This window comes from Marmota flaviventris, chromosome 4, assembly GCF_047511675.1.
Source record: "Marmota flaviventris isolate mMarFla1 chromosome 4, mMarFla1.hap1, whole genome shotgun sequence".
Lineage (NCBI taxonomy): Eukaryota > Metazoa > Chordata > Mammalia > Rodentia > Sciuridae > Marmota > Marmota flaviventris.
The window spans coordinates 123,509,233-123,532,695 of record NC_092501.1 but is presented as its reverse complement, the minus strand read 5'-3'; the positions used below and the strand labels follow the sequence as shown (position 1 = coordinate 123,532,695).

The window sequence follows — 23,463 nt, the reverse complement described above, 5'->3', positions numbered from 1 at the left end:
AACTCTTGCTCAATGTGCTAGCCTTTCTTTGAGAACCATTTTTTTAAGAGAGAGAGAATTTTTTAATATTTATTTTTTAGTTTTCAGTGGACACAACATCTTTATTTTATTTATTTATTTATTTGTTTTTATTTATTTATTTTTAATGTGGTGCTGAGGATTGAACCCAGCGCCCCGCACATGCCAGGCGAGCGCACCACCGCTTTAGCCACATCCCCAGCCCCAACGAACTATTTTTTTTAAATTGAGACATTATATCTGTACATATTTATTATGAATATTATGGTAATTATATACATGGAGACACTGTGTAATAATCAAACCAGGGTAAGAAACTCTTCCATCTCTTCAAGTGTTATCATTTATGTGTGTTGTGAATTTTTTGGTATCCCTTATCTAACTTGTTTCCACACACCCATCTTCTACTTCCAGGCTCTAGTGACCACTAACCCACTTCATTCTATGGGATTATTTTTAAATTTCTACAAATTATTGAGAAAACATAATGTTTGTCTTTGTCTTTCTTATTTCATTTAACATAGTAACATACAATTCTGTGCATCTTGCTGTAAATGACAATATTTCTCTTTTTAGCGTCTGAATAACATTCCAATGTGCAGATGGGCAACTAGGTTGCTTCTATGTTTTATCTATTGTGGAGAGTGCTGCAGTAAACATGGGAGTGCATATATCTATTTGGTACAAGGATTTTATCTTTTTTGGTGATCTACCCAGGAGTGAAATCGCTAGGTTATGTGGTAGTTTTGTTGTTAGTTTTTAAAGGAACATTTCATGCTGTTTTCCATAATAGCTGCACTGATTTACATCACCACCAACCATGTATATTATTTTTATATATTTTTATAGTTATTTTTTGTATTTTTGATAATTACCAATTCTAACTGGGGTAAGATGATACTCATTGTGGTTTTGATTTGCATTTTCCTGATGTTAAGTGAGTTTGCACATTTTTTCATATACTGGTTGCCATTTGTAAGTCTTCCTCTGAGAAACACCAATTCATATCTGAGGTCTATTTTTAAGTGGTTTGTTTTTGGTGCATATTCAACTTTTTGAGCTCCTTATATATTCTGGATATTAATCTCTTGTCAAACGAATAGTTTGAAAATATTTTACTCAATTCTTTTTTAAAATTTATTTATTTACTGTAATTTATCATACATGGCAGCAGAATGTATTTCAATTTATAGTACACAAATAGAGCACAATTTTTCATGTCTCAGGTTGTTCACAAAGTAGAGTCACACCATTCGTGTCTTCATATATGTACTTAGGGTAACGATGTCCATCTAAGTCCAGCATCTTTCCTACCCCATGCCCCCTCCCTTCCCCTCCCTCCCCTTTGCCCTACCTAAAGTTCCTTAATTCCTCCCATGCTCCCCTCAATCCCTTATGGATCATCATCCACATATCAGAGAGAATATTCAGCCTCTGGTTTGGGGGGATTGGCTTACTTCACCTAACATATTCTCCAACTCCACCCATTTACCTGCAAATGCCATGATTTTATTCTCTTTTAATGCTGAGTAATATTCCATTATTGAAGTTGTCTCTTCACTCTGTTGATTATTTGCTATGCAGAAGCTTCTTAGTTTGATATAATCCCAACTGTCTTTTTTAACTTTTGTCGTCTGCCTTTGGTATCCTATCTGAAAAAATTATTGCACACACTAATGTCTAGAAGTGTCTCCTTTATGTTTCTGTGCAGCAATTTCAATTTCAGGTTTTCATTTGGGTCTTAGCTCTCTTTTATATACAGTGAGAAAAAGGGATCTGGCTTGATTTTTCTGCATCTGTATATCCAGTTTTGCTTATACCATTTCCTGAAGAGACTATTTTTCCTCCACTGTATGTTCCTGACACCTTTGTCAAAAATCAGTTGGCTGGGGACTAACAATGCATCTCAGGGGTGGAGTCCTTTCTTAGTTTGCATGAGCCACAGGTTCTATCTTTAGCACCACAAAACAAAAAAGGGCGGGGGATCAATTTGCTTGTGAACATGGATTAATTTCTGTATTTTCTATTCTGTTCCATTGGTTCATGTGTCTATTCATGCTAGTACCTTGTTCATTTGGTTACTATTAACTGTAGTATGTTTGAAAGTCAGGTATTATGATGCCTCCAGCTTTGTTTTTGTTATTTTGTTTTGTTTTGGATTTTTTTCTTTCTTTTTCTTGCTCAAGATCACTTAGACTATTCTGGATCTTCTGTAGTAACATGAATTTTAGGATTGTTTATTCTATCTCTAAGAAGAAAATCATTGGTCTTTTTCATGAGAATTTCATTGAACCTATAGATTATTTTAGCTAGTATGGTCATTTTAGCAACACTAATTCTACTAACCCATATTCTACTAACCCATGAACACACGGTGTCTTGCCATTTTTATCTTCTTTAAGTTTTTCATCAGTGTTGTTTTTTTTTTATAAATTTTATTGTAGAGATCTTTCACTTCGTTAAATGTAGTCCAAATTTTGTTTCCTTTTTTTCTTTGCTTTTGTATATGGGATTATTTTCTTGATTACTTTTTCAGGAAGTTTATTATTGATATATAAAAATGTTACTTTTTTATGCTGATTTTGTATTCTACAACTCTACTGAATTAGTTTATTAGTTCTAACAGCTTTTTGATGCATAGATTTGTCTGTATATAAAACCATATCATTTGCAAACATGCATGATTTACTTCTTCCTTGCCAATCTAGATGCTCTTTCTTTCTCTTTAGTGATTTCTCAATTGCTATATTAAAAGAATATTGAACATGAATATCCTTGTCTTGTTCCAGATCTTTTGAGGAAAGATGTTTTCAGCTTTTCCCCATTCAGGATGATACTAGCTGTGGGTTATTCATATATAGCCTGTACTTTTTTGCAATATGTTCCTTCTGAATCTAATTTCTTGAGAGTTTTTATTATTAAGAGATGTTGAATTTTATCAAATGCTTTTTCTACTTCTGTTAAGATGTTCATATGGTTTTGTTGAATTCATTTCTTTGATGTGTTACTTTCTATTTATCAATTTGCATATGCTGGACCATTCTTGCATCAGTGTAATAAATCCCACTTGATCATTTCTGAAAGATAGTTTACTGAGTATATATAGTATTCTTGGTTGGCATGGTTTTCTCTTTTAGGACTTGGACTATATCATTCAATTCTCTTCTGGCTTTAGGGTTTCTGCTATAAGTCTAACAGGCATTCCCAAAAGATGTGATGCTTTTTAAAAAATATTTTTAGTTATAGATGGACAAACTACCTTCTTATTTTGTTTAGTTTTTTTATGTGGAGCTGGGAATTGAACCCAGTGCTTTGCACATGCAAGGCAAGCACTCCATCACTGAGTCACAACCCCAGCCTCTGACATGATGCTTTTATCTTGCTCTTTTTAGGATTTTCACTTTATCCTATACTTTTGACTAAAATGTGCTTTGGTGAAAGTCGTTTGGGGTTTAATCTATCTGGGAGTCCTCCAAACTTATATCAGATGTCCATACCTCTTTGAATATTTGTGAAATTTTCAATCATTATTTTGTGAAATAGGTTTTCAATTCCTTTCTCCTTTTCTTCTCCTGAAATTCCCATGATGTGAAAAATTGTTTAATAGGGTCCCATAAAGTCTCACATGCTTACTTCATTCTTTTTAATTTTTTTTGTCTAAATGAGTTAAAAAAGACCTGAACTTAAGTTCAAAAATTCACTCTTCTGCTTATTCTAGTCTAGTATAGACTCTCTCAATTGTATTTTTTATTTTATGGATTGATATTTTTAGCTTCAAGATTTCTTATACTTTTTATGGTCTCTCTTTGGTGAATTTCTTATTCATATCCTGAAATTTTTTTTCTCATTCCTATGCATTGTCCGTCTATATTCTCTTGCATCTCACTCGGTGTCTTTAGGGTCATTATTTTGAATTTTTTTCAGAAATTTATAATTTTTCCTCAAAAATGGGATTTCTGGGGAACTAATGCATTCCTTTGGAGGTATCTTTTGTTCATCTGTTTGAACGTCCCTAATGTTGACGTTGCACATCTAGTGAACTATTCACCTCTTCCAATTTTATGTAATAGCTTTTGTAGGAGAATGTTTTTTTCATTTAGATGGGATGTATAATGTCAACCATGTAGCTACTTTTGCTTTGATTATACGTGAGTTCAAAAGTACAGTTTCTTTGATTGTGATTAATGTCGACAACATCAGTGCCTCAGTTGTCTGGACTGCAGCAGAGCATGAAAGTTGTACAACTTTGCACTAGACATAGACTTTTAAAAATGTAAATCCTCAGACCCCATAGAGTCGAGCAGTGATGCCACTGGGGCATCAATGGCAATGGCAGCTGTTGCAGCGTTGGTGGTGTGGAATGTTGAGAGGATCATCCCCAGGTCCCACAGGCAAGCATAGGTCACACCAAGGGTGTCAGCAGCCATCTCCCTGAACCATAGGATGTGAAGGAGACTTTCTCCAGATTCCTCAGGATGAATGTGAGATCCAGGGCCTGTGGCACCAGCAGCTTTAATTCCGGAGCCGCCAGATGGAATAGAACCTTCCCCCAAATCCCCCCGAAATGAAAACAGATGATGATGGGGCTGTTGGCACTGGGAACAATGGACTCAAGGTTGGGACGTAAAGGGAACCTTCCTTAGGTTTTATGAATTTATTGTGGGTACCTCTGGGCCTCGAAGTGCTGGTAACCACTTTTTAGAACTGCAGGACCCAGATGGGACCTTCTGAAGTTTGTCAAGAGACAAACACAGGTGATGCTAGGGCAACAGCAGGTATGGTTCCAGGACTCCAGGCTGTGGATAAGACCTTCTCTAGGTCTCCTAGAGAATACACAGGTGGCATTTGGGCTTGTGGTATTGTTACCCATGAAACTAGAGGTGAAGAAGGCAGAGGGGACATCTCTAGTCCAAACACAAGAAGTGTCAGGGCTTGGCATTTGGGTACCTATGGTCTGGAGATGTAGGATGTGGATAGGAATGTCCCTAGCTCATGCAGGTCAAGTGTTAATGGGACAAGACTTGTGGCATTGGTAATGATGGTCCTGGAACTTCAGGACATGATGGGAATGTCCTTGTTTTCCAGAGATGAGCATGGTTGATGCTGAGGAATTTTGTACTAGCAATTGCAGTTCCAAGGCTGTGGGCTGAAGATAAGACCTTTCCTAATCCCTGCAGGTAGTACAAGATTTAGGGCACTGGTGGTTACATTTCTGGAGCTGAAGAATGTGAATTTAACCTTTCCCAGGTTCGGAGCAAGCATGGGTGGTGCTTGGGTTTGGGCCATGATTCTGGGACTGTAGCTGGAACCTTCCCCAGATCCCCACAGACAGACACAGGTGATATGGGGACTTTCATACCAGCAGCTGCAATCTGAAGGCTGCAGACTGTTAAGGAGACCTTCCCTCATCTCTATGGAACAAGTGCCACTGGAACTTGAGCTTCTGGCTCTGGCAGCTGCTGGTCCTGGAGGTGCAAGATGCTGAGGAAGCTGTCTCTCTGCTCTGTGAGGCACACACAGGCCCAAGGCTGCCATCAGCTCAGGGAGCCAGCTGCCATCCCCTAAGGCATCTAGAAGTGGCATCTGTTGTAACAGCCTGTGCTCTGGGGGTTGGGGAAGGCCCAATGTGAGTTTATTGTTTTGAGCAGAGAAGTTGTTCTTAGACCAGCCAGTTCCCAAGCTGTATTTAAGCCTATAAGGACTGTGGACTTCTCTTGCAATTAGGACCTCCCATATGCTGCTCTTGTGGGTTTTGCTGGTACTTTGTCACTTACCTTCTCCTGGCATAGTGGAGTCATTGCATCCCCTATTCACTACTCCCCAGACATGACTTGGGGTTGAAGTTGCAGATTGTCTTGTTCTTTTCTCTTGATTGCTTTTCTAAATCTCCAGGTTTTAAGGTTCCCATTATTTCCTTGCTGATTTCCAGAATCCTCCCTCAGTTACTCTCCTGGAAATATAGTGTTTCCTTTATTTCCCTGGTACTACTCTGTAGCATAACTTTGTATAGGAAACATATATTTAGTTATCTTCGATCTGTGTAAAACAATCTTTTAGTGAACATCTTCCCTCTATAAGACTCAACTTCCCTAATGATTCTATTATCCCACACGTGCAGATCATTAAATTCCTATTAAATCATTCTCTTTTGGGTCTTAATATGAAGACTGGGAATATATGAGTTAGATCTTGATCTCTGTCTTCAAGTTATAAAGAACTAAAACTAGTCCAGCATCAATATTTCATGTGTTATTGGTTTATTGTACAGTTTTTCAATTTTAGCTCCCAAAGTAAAGAATTTCCCAGCTTTTGCTTTATCTACCTTTTCCAGTTGTGTATCAGGATTCATACTTACTCAATTTAAATATTCCTACCAACAGTTGCTTGCTCTCCAATAGGTTCTGTTTCCCTACATTCTCACTCAAGATACTAGTATAGCATTATAAATCAGTGTGCTATAGGCTTTCCTAGAAAATTTTTTCATTTTTAAATAAAACCTGTTAAATTAGCTACAGTCAAATACAGCTCTAGTGAACAGAATTTAATTAAAACATGGACAAAAATCTAAGATAATTTGTGCCAAATTTTCTACTTGCGCAGAGTTTCTTGGTTTGCTTGAAGAAGTTAGGAGCCTAGGTTTTTAGAATTACTTTTCTACTATTGGACAAATCAATTATTTATAAGATTTGATATTCACTTATAAATGGAAGTGATGACCTCTTTTATAGAGCTTAAGATATCTGGTGATTTTTATTGAAATTTATAGAATCTACATAAACATATATATGGCTTTTGTTTTTTAACTTTATAGGAAATCAATGTGTTGACAGTTGCATTAGTCAACCAAGATCGAGAGAACAATATTGAGAAAAGAAGCCAAGGCTTAAAATCAGAGAAAGAAGCTCTTCTAATAGGTAAGGAAATTCTTTTTCTTCATCTATTCTCTTAAGTCTTGTGTAATTAGCTTAAATAATATTTTATTAATTCAACTCCAGCTTGTTAGCAATTTAAACAACTTTGCCTTCTGGTCAGAGGTGAGATTAATCTCATCAAGAATATATTACATACATTTCACATTAGTGGCATACAAACTAATGGAGGTTTTGCTCTTCTGTAACCATATGTATTAGTTGGTTGTCAGACATGAAACCAAGTTCAAGTAAACAGATTAATTTACACCTCACATGTCACAAATGTGAATTTGGACTTTGTACTTCTACCTGGAGGCCAGGTTGGTTCTAATCCAAAAGTTCCAAACCAAGTCAGATGTCTAGGCTTTGAACCCAGAAGATTAAGCTCGCACCCCTCAGCAGTGGCCATGTCCTGAGGGGAGCCCCAGAGCCATGCCCGTAAAACACATGAAACAGGTACATCCAGACTCTCTCAGTGCTAGGCTAATCCAGGGCCTTCTAATCCAGAATTCCTTGTCCAAGTGTGGATCCATTTACGCAAGATGAACAAAAGACGCTGGCCACCAAGGAAGATGAAGAAATTTGCTGTTCACCTAAAACACACAGTTGCCCCACAAACTACTTCTAGGTTGGCTTTTTCTTTGTCTGGACCAGACAAAGCTCTAGATGGTAACTTTTGAGAGCCATCATCAATGGATACAGAAGCAGTACGGACTCTTACAGGAGGAGGTCTTGGTGGAAATGTGTTATAATGTGCCTTAGTAGCCTGTATGCCCCTGAAGCCCTCAAACCCAGATGAAAGGAAGCATTGTCTCACCCTGTGATTCACAGCCTCTATTCAAGCTGCATCTTGGCACCTACCCCAGGTTCTCTAAGTTCAATGGCTCCTCCATGGCACCATTAACAGTGAAGAATGAGACTGTTGTACATGTGAGAAAAATTGTTCTCCTGGAGTTCGTTATCTGGCAGAAGTAGTGCTTGGATGCAGTTAAATACTGCATATGCTCTTACCTCAAGATGACAGGTATACCAAGGCCTGCAGAAGCTGGCACAGGAGGAATTAAATTCAAAAGATAGTCCAAACTTCATCCATCATATATAGATTTTTCAACTACAGGGTTATTGAATATGACATCAACTTAGAGATACTCCAAGGAAAACCAATTATTTTTTTTCTCTCTGATGATATACAGCTATAATAACATGCCATGTGCAAGTCTCAGAAGACATGCTGATGTGCTGTCAGTCTCAGGAACCCCAAATGAACCCAAGTGTAGTTGGTAACTGGATTTTTCTCCTATTGGAAAATGTGTCCAACTCTGACAGTTGTTTCTCTTTCACTCAGTGTGACAAAAATGTGATTTTACCTATAATGCTTTTTTAGGATATTAACAGAGCACAAAATGATAAACAAAGAGAAAATTTTTTCTGCATAAGTGTGAATAATTCTGACCACTGGAAGGTTTAAAAAAAAAGTGAGAACAGGACTATTTATTTTCTTCCTGTTAAGATCTTCTACATAGTTACTAGGATCTGTCACACACACACTAAATCACTTCCCTCAAAATTTAAAAAGAGTGTTTTATATACTATACAATAACAAGAGTAGATAGGTTACATTTATAACACACATTCTTCAATAATGTCTTTAGTACTAGGAAAAAATTGAAATTAGTTAATTCAAGTGTATTAGAAACAAAAATATTAGTAATTCAAGGTATTCATTAGAAAGTATGCACAATAGACTCTAAATTTTCCAGGACATTCCCCCTTGGCTGTTGATCCCTTAAACTAGACTCTCTATATTACCATTTGAAGTTTAGGGTTGAGCAGAAGAGAACCAGGGAGTTCATTCATCTTAAATCAGTACATGAGAATATGGAGGTAGAAGGGAGTCAGGAGACTTAAGCATTCGATTAAATTATACTTAGAGAATAGACAGGGGGAAATTCCTATTTCCTCTCTACCTTTCTTGACATTTTATTTTACTCTACATCAAGTTAGTTTGACAAAAAGATACTACTTCTTATTCAAATCCACAAACACCTATTTTTAAAAAATATATATAATTGAGATGTTTCTAAGGATGGCAGTAGATCCTGTGAAAAGATGAAGTATCAAAGAGAGAATAATCCTATTTTTTAAAAAAATTATAATTGAGATGTTTCTAAGGTTGGCAGTAGATCCTGTGAAAAGATGAAGTTGCCCTCTGCCATTAATCTTGCTAATTTAGCTTGGTCATTCCTACTTTGTAGATACCCGAATGTTGGGAACATTCAGACCTTCCCTGCAGCTTTTGGAATCTAGATAATAGACTGTGGTGGGGACAAAACTGCTGTGGACCAGGCAAGAGAGAAAAGGGAGGTTCCTGGTGCTGGGGCTGTGCCACTTTGAAGATTCTTGCAGGTAGAATGATTCTCAGAGTCCTCAGACTTAGGGTACAACCAGAGGGTTTAAAAATACTCTGCAATTCCGCTGGAATAATTAAACATGTAGCAAGGATACAGGCTTAGAGGACACCCTGAGCCAGTCTAGAATCCCAGGAGCACAGCAGAAAATCTCCCTCAGTTTGGAAATAGTAACTGGCAAAATCATCATCACAGATGGGTGTCCATAGTATACATGATGTGCCATAAATGCACATGACCTGATCCCCTCTTGGGACACATTAATGTTATATAAGAAATGCATATTGGTACAAATCTTGATTGCCTGAAAGAAAAGGGGAGTGAACAATAAATGATTTCAAATGGATTTCACCTACTAAGAATATAGAACTGAGGCTCAAACTTCATAAACAATAAGCAATCCCAGTCACTTTTGATTATTTGGGACACTGATTTATCTGTGTAAAAGCATATGTCCTATCTGGACATTCTCATGAGCACTTTTTAAAATTGGAATCTTCATTTCAAGGGATATGAGTTGATATTTATGAGAGGATCAGTGGGATTTCATAGGTAACATTTGGAGCTTTGCAGATCTGGATCCTGAGGCTTCTGAGAGCTCAGCCATTGTGCCAGTCTTTCTTCGTGACAATTAATGGGGATCAGGTACTCAGTTTCAACTCAACTAGAAATAGGTCTTTAGAAAGCACTTCATTATTGTGATTTGGGGACTATTTATTTTGTAATCAATCCTTGTGAAGACAGGTTAACATATAACTGGACCATAAAGGATTAGATTTTTCTGGGGCCGTTGCTGGGTGGCATTTTATGTTTCATAGCTCTGCTGTAGCCTCACACTGTTAGCTTGCCGCTACCGGGTGTCTATGCCAGAACTCCTTGTTCATTTCACATATGGTCTACATGTTGGATCTGGCATATGCTGAGGTTGTTTGAGATAGAATGAGTCAGTACTTTGTATTTAGGACTGAAGTTTTGGAGCTGTGGCTGACTGGAAACCCCTACATAATTGTTATTAAGGAGAATGGATCAGATGTTTTATTGATAAGCTAATGGCTCTGAGGAGATGTTGATAATATACTTGGTCTGTATCCCTATCTTCTCTTGCTTTTGAATAATAACCCAATAGATTTCCCATGCCAGCATCTCTGATTGGCATCCTGTCAATGCCATTCATCACTGAATCCCTTTCAGATAAAATCAAAACCCTCCAGCAACTCAAAGTGTTTACAAAGTAGCTTTTCCTCAAAACCTCCCTTGGTCCTCTGAGAACTCTTCTTAAATTCTTAATGATCAGACAGACTTCTGTACATCCTGACTCCTATGCAGATCAGAACCCTTACTGTGCATCACCAAGGTGCTTCTTCACTTCAGGGCCCCCTCACGCCACCGTTTTCATCACTGTCACCGTCTCACACATGTGCAATCGTGTCAAAATTGGAATGTTCCCCTGATACTCAGGTATCAGATGAATGGAAAGTGGAGAGAAGATTTACAGAATGTTCAGCAGTGACTTTTGTGGTGTTTTCAGTCATTAGCATTGAGGAGGCTATATTTAGGCTGTGCCTGAGCAGAGTAATCTGGAGAGTGAGTTCCTCTCGGAAAGCTACTGACCATAAAGAATGAGTCATTGACCTAAATCTTATTTCTGAGGCACAAATGTCCATATCAGTAAATCAGCAAACATTTGTCAAGAGCCTACTATAAGAATTATCAGCCTTCGTTGGGGAGAAGAATCCCCTATACAGCTTATTGAAAAGGCAGAAACTTGGATCCCCCCACCCCACAGCATCCATGGCGATACTGAAGCCAGCACTTCTGGAACCATGTTTGGAGAAGTACTGGCCATCCTACAGCCATGCCAATGCCCATTTTAACTGTTGGTAGTAAGAGGATCTCTTCCCTCAAGAGGTTCACAGTGAGAAAGGAAGCAATTCACTACAATGAATGAGGTTTGCACTAAAATAAGAAACAGGGGCAACTGCATATGTTCAAGATGCCTTTCCAAAAGAAAGGACGGTCTGTCTATTCTTAAAGGATGAATGGATAAGAGGTTGTCAAGGGCATTTCAGATACAAGGAGCAATTCACTGAAAGACCCAAACATGGTCTGAGGGGTTTGTTTGAAAAGTAAGACAGACGGACAAAATAAAGATAAAAATGAAACAAAAACCAACCAATATGCAAGACCAGGTTGTGCACTTACCAAATAGGCAGAACATGCTGCTTTTTAGAAAGTTAAAGCTTTTCAAAATCCCAGGACACCAAGAAGCATCAGCCCAAACCACACATGTTTCCTACCATTCTCAGGCTTGCCTCTGTCCACAAGCACCTTGTTGATCTTCAGCTGTCCACAGACCACTGTCCCCTAGTGGCTCAGCAGGAGATCCAGATTTCACAGGACTTCCTCCCTGCTGGCACTGCAGTTCCATGTCCATGGAGCCTTCGTGTGACCTTGTATGCAAACATAGGATCACATGCCTCATCATATACATTCATGAGCTCTCTTATCTTGGACCTTTAAAAGAAAAGAGAGGGAAAACCTATTTGGACCCCATAACCTTTTTCAACCAACAGCCCATTTCCCTGCTCCACGTCAAAGCATTGTCTGGACTCACAGTCTCCATTTCCTCCCTTCCCCTCCCTCTCCAGTCACTCCAGTCTGGCTTGCATCCTCACACCAAAACTACTCTTGCCCAAGTGACCAGAGAATTTCATATTGCCAGTCTCTCCATAACCTCTGTCAACTGCACTTTGCATGGTTGAATTCAGATGTGAGTCTTCTGGAAACGCTTTCTTCTCTTGTTCATCTCGAGGCCATTCTTTCTTGTTGATCACACCCTCCCACATTTCTTTGCTGAGTTTTCTTCAATTTAAACTTTTAGACTTCTTCAGGGCTTAGTTTTGAGCCCCTCTTTTGGTTCCCTGCTACATTTAGAATTTAAACCAGACCCCTAACTCTGGCACAGAGGCCCTACCTTATCCGCCCCACCTACCTCTATTTGAATGCTCAGTGTTCCAGCCTGCTCATTGTGGCCTCAGGGGGGGCCTTTGCACTATCTGTCCCCTATACCTAACTAACCCCTAGGCTTTCTGTGGTTGTTTCCTTCCCATCTCACATTGTTTTGTTTTCTTCCTTATACTTAGCACTCTCTGGTAAATATTTCCTTTATTTTTTATCATCTGTGTTGTTCCCCCTAGAATAAAAGTTCCATGACAGCAGGCACTCTGTCTTACATGGTGCCATTCCCCTAGCACCTTCGGACCTCATTGCTGCTAAACAAGTGTTTAAAGGAAGTGAACGAAGAACAGCAAAACTTGTACTATTGGGTTAATTTAAAGCTGCTCCCTTGATTCTAATGAAGTTCAAAAATAAGAATAAACTAGAATGGTTTTGATGGAATGCTTTTATGTAGACTATTTAAGGGGGCTTTCCTAATGAGATTTGCCACTGGTTATACAGAACTGGTTTGTGTATTTTTCTGAAGTAGCTTTTAAGGTTCTGAGATATTCAGAAAAGCCAAGTAGAACTGACAACTTCCCCTGCTTTTCTTTCCCCTCCTCTGAATTAACCACTTACAATTGTATTTTCCACTGCTGGGAAACTCATTCTTACCTATGGAGCCTCCCACTTCTCCCTGGAAATGGCCAGCACAATTGTTGAGTCCATCCTTTTGCAAATCCTCCAGTTCAACCTTAGCTAAACTCTCCATCCTCGATCCCTCATGTTCCCCTTACCACAACTTGAGGTTACTCCAGAGGACTGAAAAACGTCTCCAGTTAGAAGGTTTGGGGCATTTCATTACCTTTTGAGTAACAGCTATCCTTTCACCATTTCAGGGAAATAGTTCAAGGGAACTGAAAAAAGGCTTTGTTTATTCATCAGGATGCTATTTAAAAATATTAAAACTACCATCATTACCATCTACTATCAACATTATTTCATTAAAAGACATTTTAGCAAAAAAAAAAAAAAAGAGAGAGAGAGAAGAAATAACACCCCCTCAGAATAAAATGGTAGTTCTTTATAATTCAGGCCAGTCTCTGAAAATTGATATCTTTAGTTTCACAGAGATATGTAATTGTTTCTACCTTCCTCATTCACAAACCTATAGATGCAGCCTTCAGAGGATCAGTCTAGACCCTTTGTTCTATCTTCCTCGTCCTGAAGATAATCTGGGAACTTTTCTTTAAAAGTGGACACTCACCCCAGACCATCTCAAGCAGCACACAAACAGGGGGCCATGCAGCCCTATCCCAGATCAGCCCAAGGGCACCTGCAAATATAGGATGGCCTCACATAAGAATGACAGGCTTGCCTGGTGCTCTCTCTGAGTGCATGCTACAGAAGTGACAATCTTCCCTTTGACTTCTGGCTCCCAAGCATCAAGATTCACAATAAACAGAGCAAGAGACTTAATTCATCTTGAAACCTGCTTAAAAGAGCACTTAAAAACATCAGTGTAAAAATGTCAGAATGAGAAGTTGTACTGCATTTGTGTATGATGTGTCAAAATGCATCCTATTATCATGTATGACTAATTTAATTTTTAAAAATATCAGTGTAAGCTGAGCACGATAGCACATACCTGCAATCCCAGCAGCTCAGGAGGCTGAGGCAGGAGGATCCCTGATTCAAAGCCAGCCTCAGCAACTTAGCGAGGCCCTGAGCAACTTAGACCCTTACTCAAAAATAATTTTCTTAAAAAAGGGCTGGGCCCCCAGTGGTAGAGCACTTGCCTGGCATGTGTGAGGAACAGGGTTCGATCCTCAGCACCACATAAAAATAAAATAAAGGTATTGTGTCCACCTATAACTAAAAAAAAAGGTAGGGGTGCTAGGATGTGGCTCAGTGGCTAAGCACCCCTGGGTTCAATTCCTGGTACCCCCTCCCTTCAGAAGTCAGTGTAAGCACTTCTTAACAAAAAGCAGAATACAGTCTATGGAGTCGACTCCACTGTTTTGATTTGGGAACACAGGAACAGGGAGAATGGGTGGGTAATACTTTCTGCTTCAGCCCTGACACCAACATCCAGCTGTTTGTTTGTCAGTATTACGCTAACAGTTGGTTTTCACGATGGAAAGACCTTCTGATTTATATTCAAACTCCAGCCAAAGCATCCATTCCCAGACCTTATAAAATGATCTTGTAAATTACAGCAGAGGAAGGGAAAGCAAGCTGGCTTCTTTTCAACAACAGCAACAACCAGAGGGAAACAGCAAATGTTAAAGTAAGAATTGTACTTCTTCTGATGGCAGTTTGGAAAATATGGATTATGCATTTTTCATAATCAGAACTGTAATTATCAGGAAAACTTGAGACAGTGTGATTTTGGACACAACCACATTAGCCATTTTCACACTGCAAAATCTACTGAGAGAAAGAAAAGAGATAATTTTATCCTTCCAATAACTATAATTTTGTATTGGTAAATCAAGCATAAAATTGGTAGTTGAACTGCTTCCAGAAGTCTTTGTTTAGAAATACCTTTATTCATCTAAATGTCATCTCAGAGTCTAGCTTTGCTAACTACTGTCATTCTAGGGGACCGAGTATTTTGTTTGCCCCCACATCACTGTACCATCTCCAGAACATGCTGTTATTGTATGCTTGTTGACTTCTCTTAGAAATAGCAAGACCATAACTCAACCTGACAAAAGTCATTGAGGATAGATGACATTATTTAACTGAGACATTCACTTGCCTCTAAGTACTTTTCAATGTTTTTGTTTTTGTTTTTTTATTCAGGCATCATATCAACATTTCTTCACGTCCATCCTTTTGGAGCCAATATAGAATATCTTTGGTCATACATGCAGCAGCTGGACTCCAAGGTAAATGATTTTTCTCAATTGAACTTTCATTGCTGAAATTTAGCGTGTTGATTGCTAGCTGCAGGTGGAGTCTGCGTGAGCTGCATCCAGATAGAAGAGCCCACAGAGGCTCCTCGGCGCTTCCTTTCGGGTTTTGGCAGAGTTGTCTTCTTCTCACTTGTTTTAATCTTTGTAGAAAGAAAGCAAAAGCAGTTATCTAACATGACAATGACTGTCAGCAAATGTCAAATTTCTTTGCAAAGCTAATGAGAGATTTAAAATGACAGGTTGGCCTGAAAGTTCCCATAACAAGGGAAGAAATCAAGTGAGGGTGCCTAAAGGGGCAGCATACTCAGGCCATATTCTCGGGATCTGAGCTAGGGACTTCACACAATAGAGGAAAAATCACCTCAGATAACAAAGATCTGACATGACTCTCAAGAACATTGTATTAATGGCTGTTTTTGAGCATTATTCTCTAAGTAGAAAAAATTACTGCAAAGGTATTCTCAGCTGTTCCTCTCAGGGGTCACATCCAGAGTCAGACATCACCCCCATTTCTCTGAAGCACAGCTTTTCTCACACGCAAATTAGCTACATTCCTAGTCCACTGCAGTGTTTGTGTGCTAAAAGAGAAGGGACAAAAAGAGCTCAATTCATGTATTGAATTCAAGTGATCGATGAGAGGGGCCACTATTGAAATAAAGTGGGGTCCTTAAACAGGGCTGCCTGGGGAGCCCAGGATGGGGATGCAGAGTAGCAAATCAACTTTCTGCTCGAAGGAAAGCGGAAATAATTAAAGGCTTCTCCAAATTGGGCCCAGCAAAATACATGGAACTGGTATGACGAGGTCCATAGCCTACATCGGTGTAGACCTGCATGAACACATGTAAGTCATTCTAACTGTTTAGGGGTTAGCATGATAAATTACTACCTATGTTCTTATTTGACTCAAATGACTGTAATAATACATGATCAGAGAACTGCTTGGCCTTTCAAAGAATCTGATACTTCCCTTTTGAGAAAGATCATCTGGAACTACAAGTATTTTTTCAGTCATAGAGGTTCATGACTTTTTATGATAAACCAAAACAGGGTGAAAGAGGGGATTATAAAATACTTTTTAAAAAGTTTTGTTAACACATTGTAATTGTATATATCAATGGGGTTTGGGGTGATATTTCCACACATACATACAGCATGGATTGACCATATGCAACCACCCTCACCCCTGCCAAAACCCAGTAAATCACTGATCTACTTTCAGGTTGACATTTGTAGCTTCCATATGTGAGAGGGAACATGCAGTAGTTGTCTTTCTATGCCTGGCTTATTTCACTTCACATATTATCTTCCATTTCCATCTATTTAGCTGCAAATGAAGAAGGATTTCATCCTTCTTTATTGTTGAATAATAGACCAGTGTGTGTGTATTTAATCTCTTTGTCTGTTGACAGGTGCCTAGGCTGATTCCAATCTTTTTTTTTTTTCTTTTTTTTAATTTTTATTATTGGTTGTTCAAAACATTACATAATTCTTGACATATCATATTTCATACATTTGATTCAAGTGGGTTATGAACTCCCATTTTTACCCCTTATACAGATTGCAGAATCACCTCGGTTACACATCCACTGTTTTACATATTGCCATACTAGTGTCTGATGTGTTCTGCTGCCTTTCCTATTCTCTACTATCCCCCTCCCCTCCCCTCTTCTCTCTACCCCATCTACTGTGATTCCAATCTTTTCTATTGTGAATATGGCCACAATAAACACAGGTATGCAGATATCTCTTTTGTATACTGACATATTTCCTTTGTATATATAAACAGGAGATGAATAGCTGAATCATATGGAAGTTCTATTTTTAGTTTTCCGTAGTAACTTGTACTAATCTAACAACAGTATACAAAAGCTCCTTTTTTCTCCACATACTCACCAGCATTTGTTATTTTTTGCTTCACTTTGTTTTTTTTTTTAATAATAGCAATCTAACTGTGGTAAAGTATAGTTTTGATTTGCATTTCTGACAAAGATGTTAAACACTTTTCCATATGTTTATTTGCAATCTTCTTTAAGAAGTGTCAGTTCAGATCTTCTGCCTTTTTTTTATAATTGGGTTACTTATTCTTTTACTAAGTTTTCTGGGTTCTTTATATCTGGATATTAACCCTCAGTCAGATGTAGCTGATGAATATTTTCTCCCATTCTGTGGGTTCTCTTCACTCTGTTGATTGTTTCTTTTGCTGTGCAGAAGCTTTTAATTTGATGTAACCTCATTTGTTAGTTTCTGGTTTTATTTCCTGTGCTTTTGGAATCACAGAAAATAATTTCTTGTATCAATGCCTTGAAATATTTCAACTATGTTTTCTTGTAGTTGTTTCAGAACTGCAGGTCTTACACTTAGGTCTTTGGTCCATTTTGAGTTGATTTTTGTACAGGGTGAGAGATAAGGGCCAAGTTTCAGTCTTTTGCATGTGGATATCTGGTTATCCCAGCACCATTTGTTGAAGAGGCTGTCCTTTCTCTTAACGTATGTATTTGGCACCTTTGTTGGAATCAGTTGGCTGTAGATGTATGGATTTATTTCTGGGAACTCCATCCTGTTCCATTTGGTGTATGTCTGTTTTTAATGCCAATACCATGCTGTTTTTATTACTATGGGTCTATAATATGTCTTAAAACTGGGTATTGTGATCTCTAGCTTTGTTCTTTTTGCTCAATATTGCAAGGTCCTTTGTGCTTTCATATGAATTTTAGTATTTTTCCTAGTTCTGTGAAGAATGTCATTGGTATTTTGTTGGGGATTGACTTGAATGTATGTATTATTTTGGGTGATATGGACATTTTAGCAATATTAAATCTTCTAACCCTTGAACATAAGAGGTCGTGCCATATTTTTTGTTGTTTTCTTCAATATTTTTAAATCTTCATCATAGAGATCTTTCACCTCCTTGGTTAAGTTTATTCTTAGGTATTTTTATTTTATTTCAATTTTTGAGGCTATTGTGAATGGGATTGCTTTCATGATTTCCTCAGTAAATTTGATATTGGTATATACAAAAGCTACTGATTTTTGTGTGTTGATTTTTGTACTCTACTACTTCACTGAATTCATTTATCACTTTTAATAGTCTTAGTGAAAACTATATTTTTCTATGTGCAGATTCATATCATCTGCAAACAAGGATAATTTTATTCCCTCCCCGTTTCTATGCTTTTTCTTTCTCTTGCCTAATTGTTGATGCTAAAATTTTCAAGTACTATATTGAATAACAGTGGTTGGAGCAAATACCCTTGTCTGGAACCTGATTTTAGAGGAAATGCTTCTAGTTTTTCCCCCATTATGATGTTGGCTATAGGTTTGTTACATAGCCCTTATTATATCAAGGAAATATTATCCTGAACCTAACTTATTCAGGGCATTTATCATGAAGGGGTATTAAATTTCATTGAGTTCTTTTACTGATCTATTGAGATGATTCATATGATTTTCCATCATTCTATTAATGTGATGATTTATGTTTATTGATCTGCATATGTTGAACCATCCTTGCATCCCTGGAATGAAACCAGCTTGATCATGGCATATGATCTTTTTGATTTCAATATGCTAGTATTTTGTTGAGGATATTTGCATCTATGTTTAGGGATATAGTTTTCTTTTGTTGTTGATTATCATTATTGTGTGTTGTTATCATTATTTTGTCCTTATCACATTTTGGTAATAGGCTAATGCTGACCTCAGTGAAGAAGTCTGGAAGGGTCCTCTCCCTTCCAATTTTGTGGATTGAGAAGAACTGAGGTTCTTTTAAAAGACTGGTAAAACTCAGCAGTGAATCCCTCAGGTCATCTTTTCTTTGGGAAGACTTAATTTTTTTTTTAAGTTTGTAGATGGACACAATACCTTTATTTTTATGTGGTGCTGAGAATTGAACCCAGTGCTTCACACGTGCAAGGCAAGCGCTCTACCACTGAGTCACAACACCAGCCCCTGAATAACAGTGGTTATTCCCGGATACCTCCCACACATTGTTAGCCCCTGGGGAGACGTTTTATTAACTATTTAATCAAATTACTTGCTCAGTAATCTTATTACTCTATTTAAGTTTTTATGTTCCCGAAGTTCAATTTTAGGTGGAACATAAGCATCCACCGTCTTCCTAAATTCATTTAACTTTTATCTATATTCTCTTGGATCATGCACTTTTTTATAATCATTCTTTTGGATTTTTTATCAGGCATTTCATCTACTTCAGTTTCTTTGGAATTTGTTGCTAGAGAGTTAGGGACTTTTTGAGGTGTCATATTACTTGTTTTTTCATATTTCTCATGTTCCTACTTTGGGATTTGTGCATCCTAGTAAATCAGGTATTACTACCACTTTTTAAAAAGTACTTATTTAGTTGTAAATGGACACAATACCTTCTTATGTATTTATTTTTTATGTGGTGCTGAGGATGGAGCCCAGAGCCTCACACCGATGAGACAAGTGCTCTACCACTGAGCTACAGCCCCAGCCCCTCACTACCACTTTCATGGGTGGCTTTCTTGGTAAGAAGCTTTCTCCTGAAGATGTGTCTTGGGGTGTCCATTTGCTATGCAGTTGGCTTTGATTCTAGCTAGGCACTCCAGTGTAGTCTTCCTGTAGCTTCTTAGTGAGTCTGGCCACAACACTCAGGCAGGTGTAGTGCAGACCGCAGTGGGTGTGGCTTATCCCTTTGTGCTCTACCTGAAGGGGAGTAGTGGCCTATTTGGTGATGGAGGTTTCCTCAGGTGCTGTTAGTGCTATATCTGTTTCTAGCAAGGGCCTCTGATACTGTCACGAGTAGGGATGAGGGGCCTGAAGCATTTGTCCTCTGACCAGTAGTATGGGCCTAGACACTGCATGGGGATGGGAGTTGGCAGGAACTGCAGCATCCCCTCTGTGGTACTCACACCCAGTCCTGACAACCGTGGGAGATTAAACAAGGTACAGCAGTGGCCTGCAGTGGGAACAGTGTACCTGGGGTGGCAGCAGGAATTGTGTATTCCTTCAGCTGCTACTGTAGGAGTGCCCACGCAGGAGGGGGACCTTAGTACCCCTTGCTGTATATGCCTACAGACAGAGCATGACTGGACTTATGTCATCTCCTCCTCACTCTTTCAACTGTAGTAGGAGGAAGCAGGAGCCAGGACTTAGCCAAAGCCTCTCAAAGTTCCTCTCCAGACCTCCACTGACTGTGGACTGTAACGAGCAAGCCGTCCATGTTATCCAAGGCCACCTCAGCATGCCCTGTAGATGGGGTAACAGGGGAACCTTGGTGTTCCCGGATACCTCCCACACACTGTTAGGAACCAATGCCTGAACATGGCACATGGGGAGTGGTGGCAGGAATCCCAGGGCACCTGCCCTGTTCTCTTGCTACCACAGATCCATTTGGAACTTGATTCAGAATGCAAGCTCCCTGACCTCCCAGTCCTGGAGGTTGTGCACTTGGCTCCCCTCCATGTGGCAACACCTGATCCCTGCAGTGCAAGGCACCCAGCTTGTTTGGGTCAGAGTTGCTCTGCCGGGTCAAGTTGGTCTGGAAAGCAGGTATCATAGAGCCTGTCCAGTCGAGCATTTGTGGGGTCCCAGAAATGGGAATATGTGAGGGTTCTGACCCCTAGAGCTGCCCAGATTCAGAAACCTGTCCCTTATCAATGAGAGCTAGGAGTTGATGTCATAACATTCTTGAAGTTTGGAGTTATATTATTGTTTTCTCTGTGGGCTCCCTTCAAATAAATAGGGAGGTAACAAAATGCTCATATTTAAATTAAATGAAATGAACAGGATATGCTATGCTAAGCAATGATCCTTTGTCACTCTATAGCTTGGGAGGAAGGGTCCATTGTTGCTTTTTGTTTGTTTTCCATCACTAGTATCATTCTTCCTTAATACCACAGTCCCTTTGCCTGGAGAATTAAATAAAACACAGGTTGCACCAAAATGTTGGCATGGAACAAGCCCTCAAGAAATGGTTCCTGCCCTGGCAGTGTTAGCAGGGCTTTCCTCCCTTTTCTGAAATCCCTGAGTGGGAAGGCTTGCAGAGAAGCAGTTGCCTCAGTGAAAACTGAGACAGCTGCAGAATCCACTGGTTATTTAAGAACCAGGACCGTGGACTTCTCTGTTCCCATGGCAAGCTGATGATCTGCACACGCAAAATCACCTGGGGAGTGGAAGCTCTTATTCTGTTCTTACCACCACACAGAACTCAGATGATTTTTGTTGTTGTCTCCCTCATTAGTCTCTAAGAGAAGAGAATTCACATGCATGGTCCCTGACCACTAAGATGATAAGCCCTTCCAGAAGAGTTCAGTCAAGAGAATTCCATCTCATGGCAGACTGGTACTTCCTTTTTATAAGATGATGAAGAAGTATTTCCTTCACAAAAGAAACACACAGGATCTCTCCCAGTATCACCCCTTCTACCCCCTGCATCCCTACTCTCCCCACTAAAATGCCTAGTAATATTGTCAGGTTTTTTCCTTGTGGCCTGAGTTTAAAAAAAAATGTTTTTGAAAACTGGCTCTAAGACTGCTGGGTGCCAGGGATTGGACCATGTATACTTTCTATCCCAGTGAGGCTGAGAGGATTTTTAGACTTTTTAATCCAGAGAGCAAATTATTACTGTAGACTGGAATTTCATATCCTTGGGGCTTTAAGCAGAAAGCAAAATAATGAGAGGTTTGCCCTCTAAGTATTCACCAGAGCCCTGTATCCGCATCAACTGCCAAAAGTCTCATAATCCTGGAGCTGCTGGCAGCCTGTGGATGCTGAGGTCTCCGTGTGGCATCCAGGTCCCCCTGCCTCTGGTTAATCAGAATGAACTGCATGTCCCGGCTCCCATAGAGTTGGGTTAGTGTTGTATTAAGGCAGTGGATGGTGCCACATACTACAACACAGGGAGTTTGCTGATTAACAAAATAGCCTTATAAAAATTTCAAATTGAACAATACAGTTTCCTTGAGACCTGACAGCATCATAATTGCCACAATTTTTGTAAGATAACATTTAGATTCTGCTCACCTAGTGGGGATGAGAACAAGGAAAGCAGGCTCAGCCCAGAACTGTAATATAGCTATTTTTATTACAATTTCCCCAAAGGCCACATATGGGTATGGGAATGATTAAGAATGGAAGGAAAGGTAGGGATTCATTTAAATTATTCTGGACATGTAAATTGTACATAGCTCTCTAAAACCATGTAGCCCAGTAATGGGCCATTTTCCACTTAAATATTATTCCTGCTTCTGATAATGGTATTTGCATATTTCCCCCTTCTTGGCCTTTCTAAACTACCTATTTAACTCTTTCATTCAACTCCTTCATATCATAATCATGTGACAGAAACCAGTTCATTCAGAGAGACAGGACAAGCGCCAGGGGCAGTGGCTTCCTGAATCTTGGTTGAGTCAAAACTTGTGCATGGACACAGGCAGGTAGCTCTTCAGAGCAGAAAAACTCTTTTGACCAGTTTCCGGTTGCAGCGTGGAACCTCTCATGTCAGTCCCAGAGCGGAGCAAGCCCACCCCTTACTGGTCATTGCCCTGAAGCAGAGCATTGGCAGTTGAACTTCCTGCCTTCCTGCCAAGGCAGGGAGGTTCCTCTGCTGTTCCTCAGTTTGGGTGTTCTTTAGGTAGTTCTGACTTCATTCTCCAAGTGTGTCTAGCTGACCTCCAGTGTACCTACAGCCTTTTCCCAAGGGCCATAGAGTGGAAACTTGGCTCTGTAAAATAGAGCCACAGACGCCAGAGGATGGGGGGAGACCCTCCCTCTGGCTTGGCACCACTATTTGGAGAGCAGCTTAGGTGCTCTTGGCATGTGCCTCTCCCACCACAGGGTAAACCATTTGCATTTCTGTACTAAAGGGAACCTCTAGAAACACAAAATTGACACAACTTTCCACTTCCCAGGATCTTCAAATCCTGCCTTAATTGTCCAGCATTCTTTCTTAGAAAATCACCATGCAGTTTTTGTTACTATAGCTCTTTAGTATAATTTGAAGTCAGGTATCATGATGCTCCAGCATTGCTTTTTTGGCTTAGGATTGCTTTGGCTACTCTGGGTCTTCTACTCTTCCAAATGGATTTTAGGACTGCTTTTTCTAGTTCTGTGAAGAATGTCATTGATATTTTGATGGGGATTGCATTGAATCTATATATTGCTTTTGGTAGTATGGCCATTTTAACATAAATTCTGTCTGTCTATGAACATAGAAGGTCTTTCCATCTTCTGAGTTCTTCTTCAATGTTCTGTAGTTTTTGTTTTGGTACCAAGAAGTGACCCCCA

At 39.3% G+C, this 23,463-nt stretch overlaps 1 protein-coding gene across 5 annotated transcripts in view; it reads left to right on the top strand.

Moving 5' to 3' along the window:
* Positions 1–23,463, top strand: part of Enox1 (ecto-NOX disulfide-thiol exchanger 1) — a 538,862-nt gene that overhangs the window by 495,509 nt on the left and 19,890 nt on the right. For all 5 annotated transcript variants that reach the window (XM_027928919.2, XM_071610779.1, XM_071610780.1 and 2 more), the window contains 2 exons: positions 6,830–6,932; positions 15,083–15,168. In XM_027928919.2, coding sequence (XP_027784720.1) covers positions 6,830–6,932; positions 15,083–15,168 — 189 coding nt within the window. The remainder of the gene's footprint in view (positions 1–6,829; positions 6,933–15,082; positions 15,169–23,463) is intronic.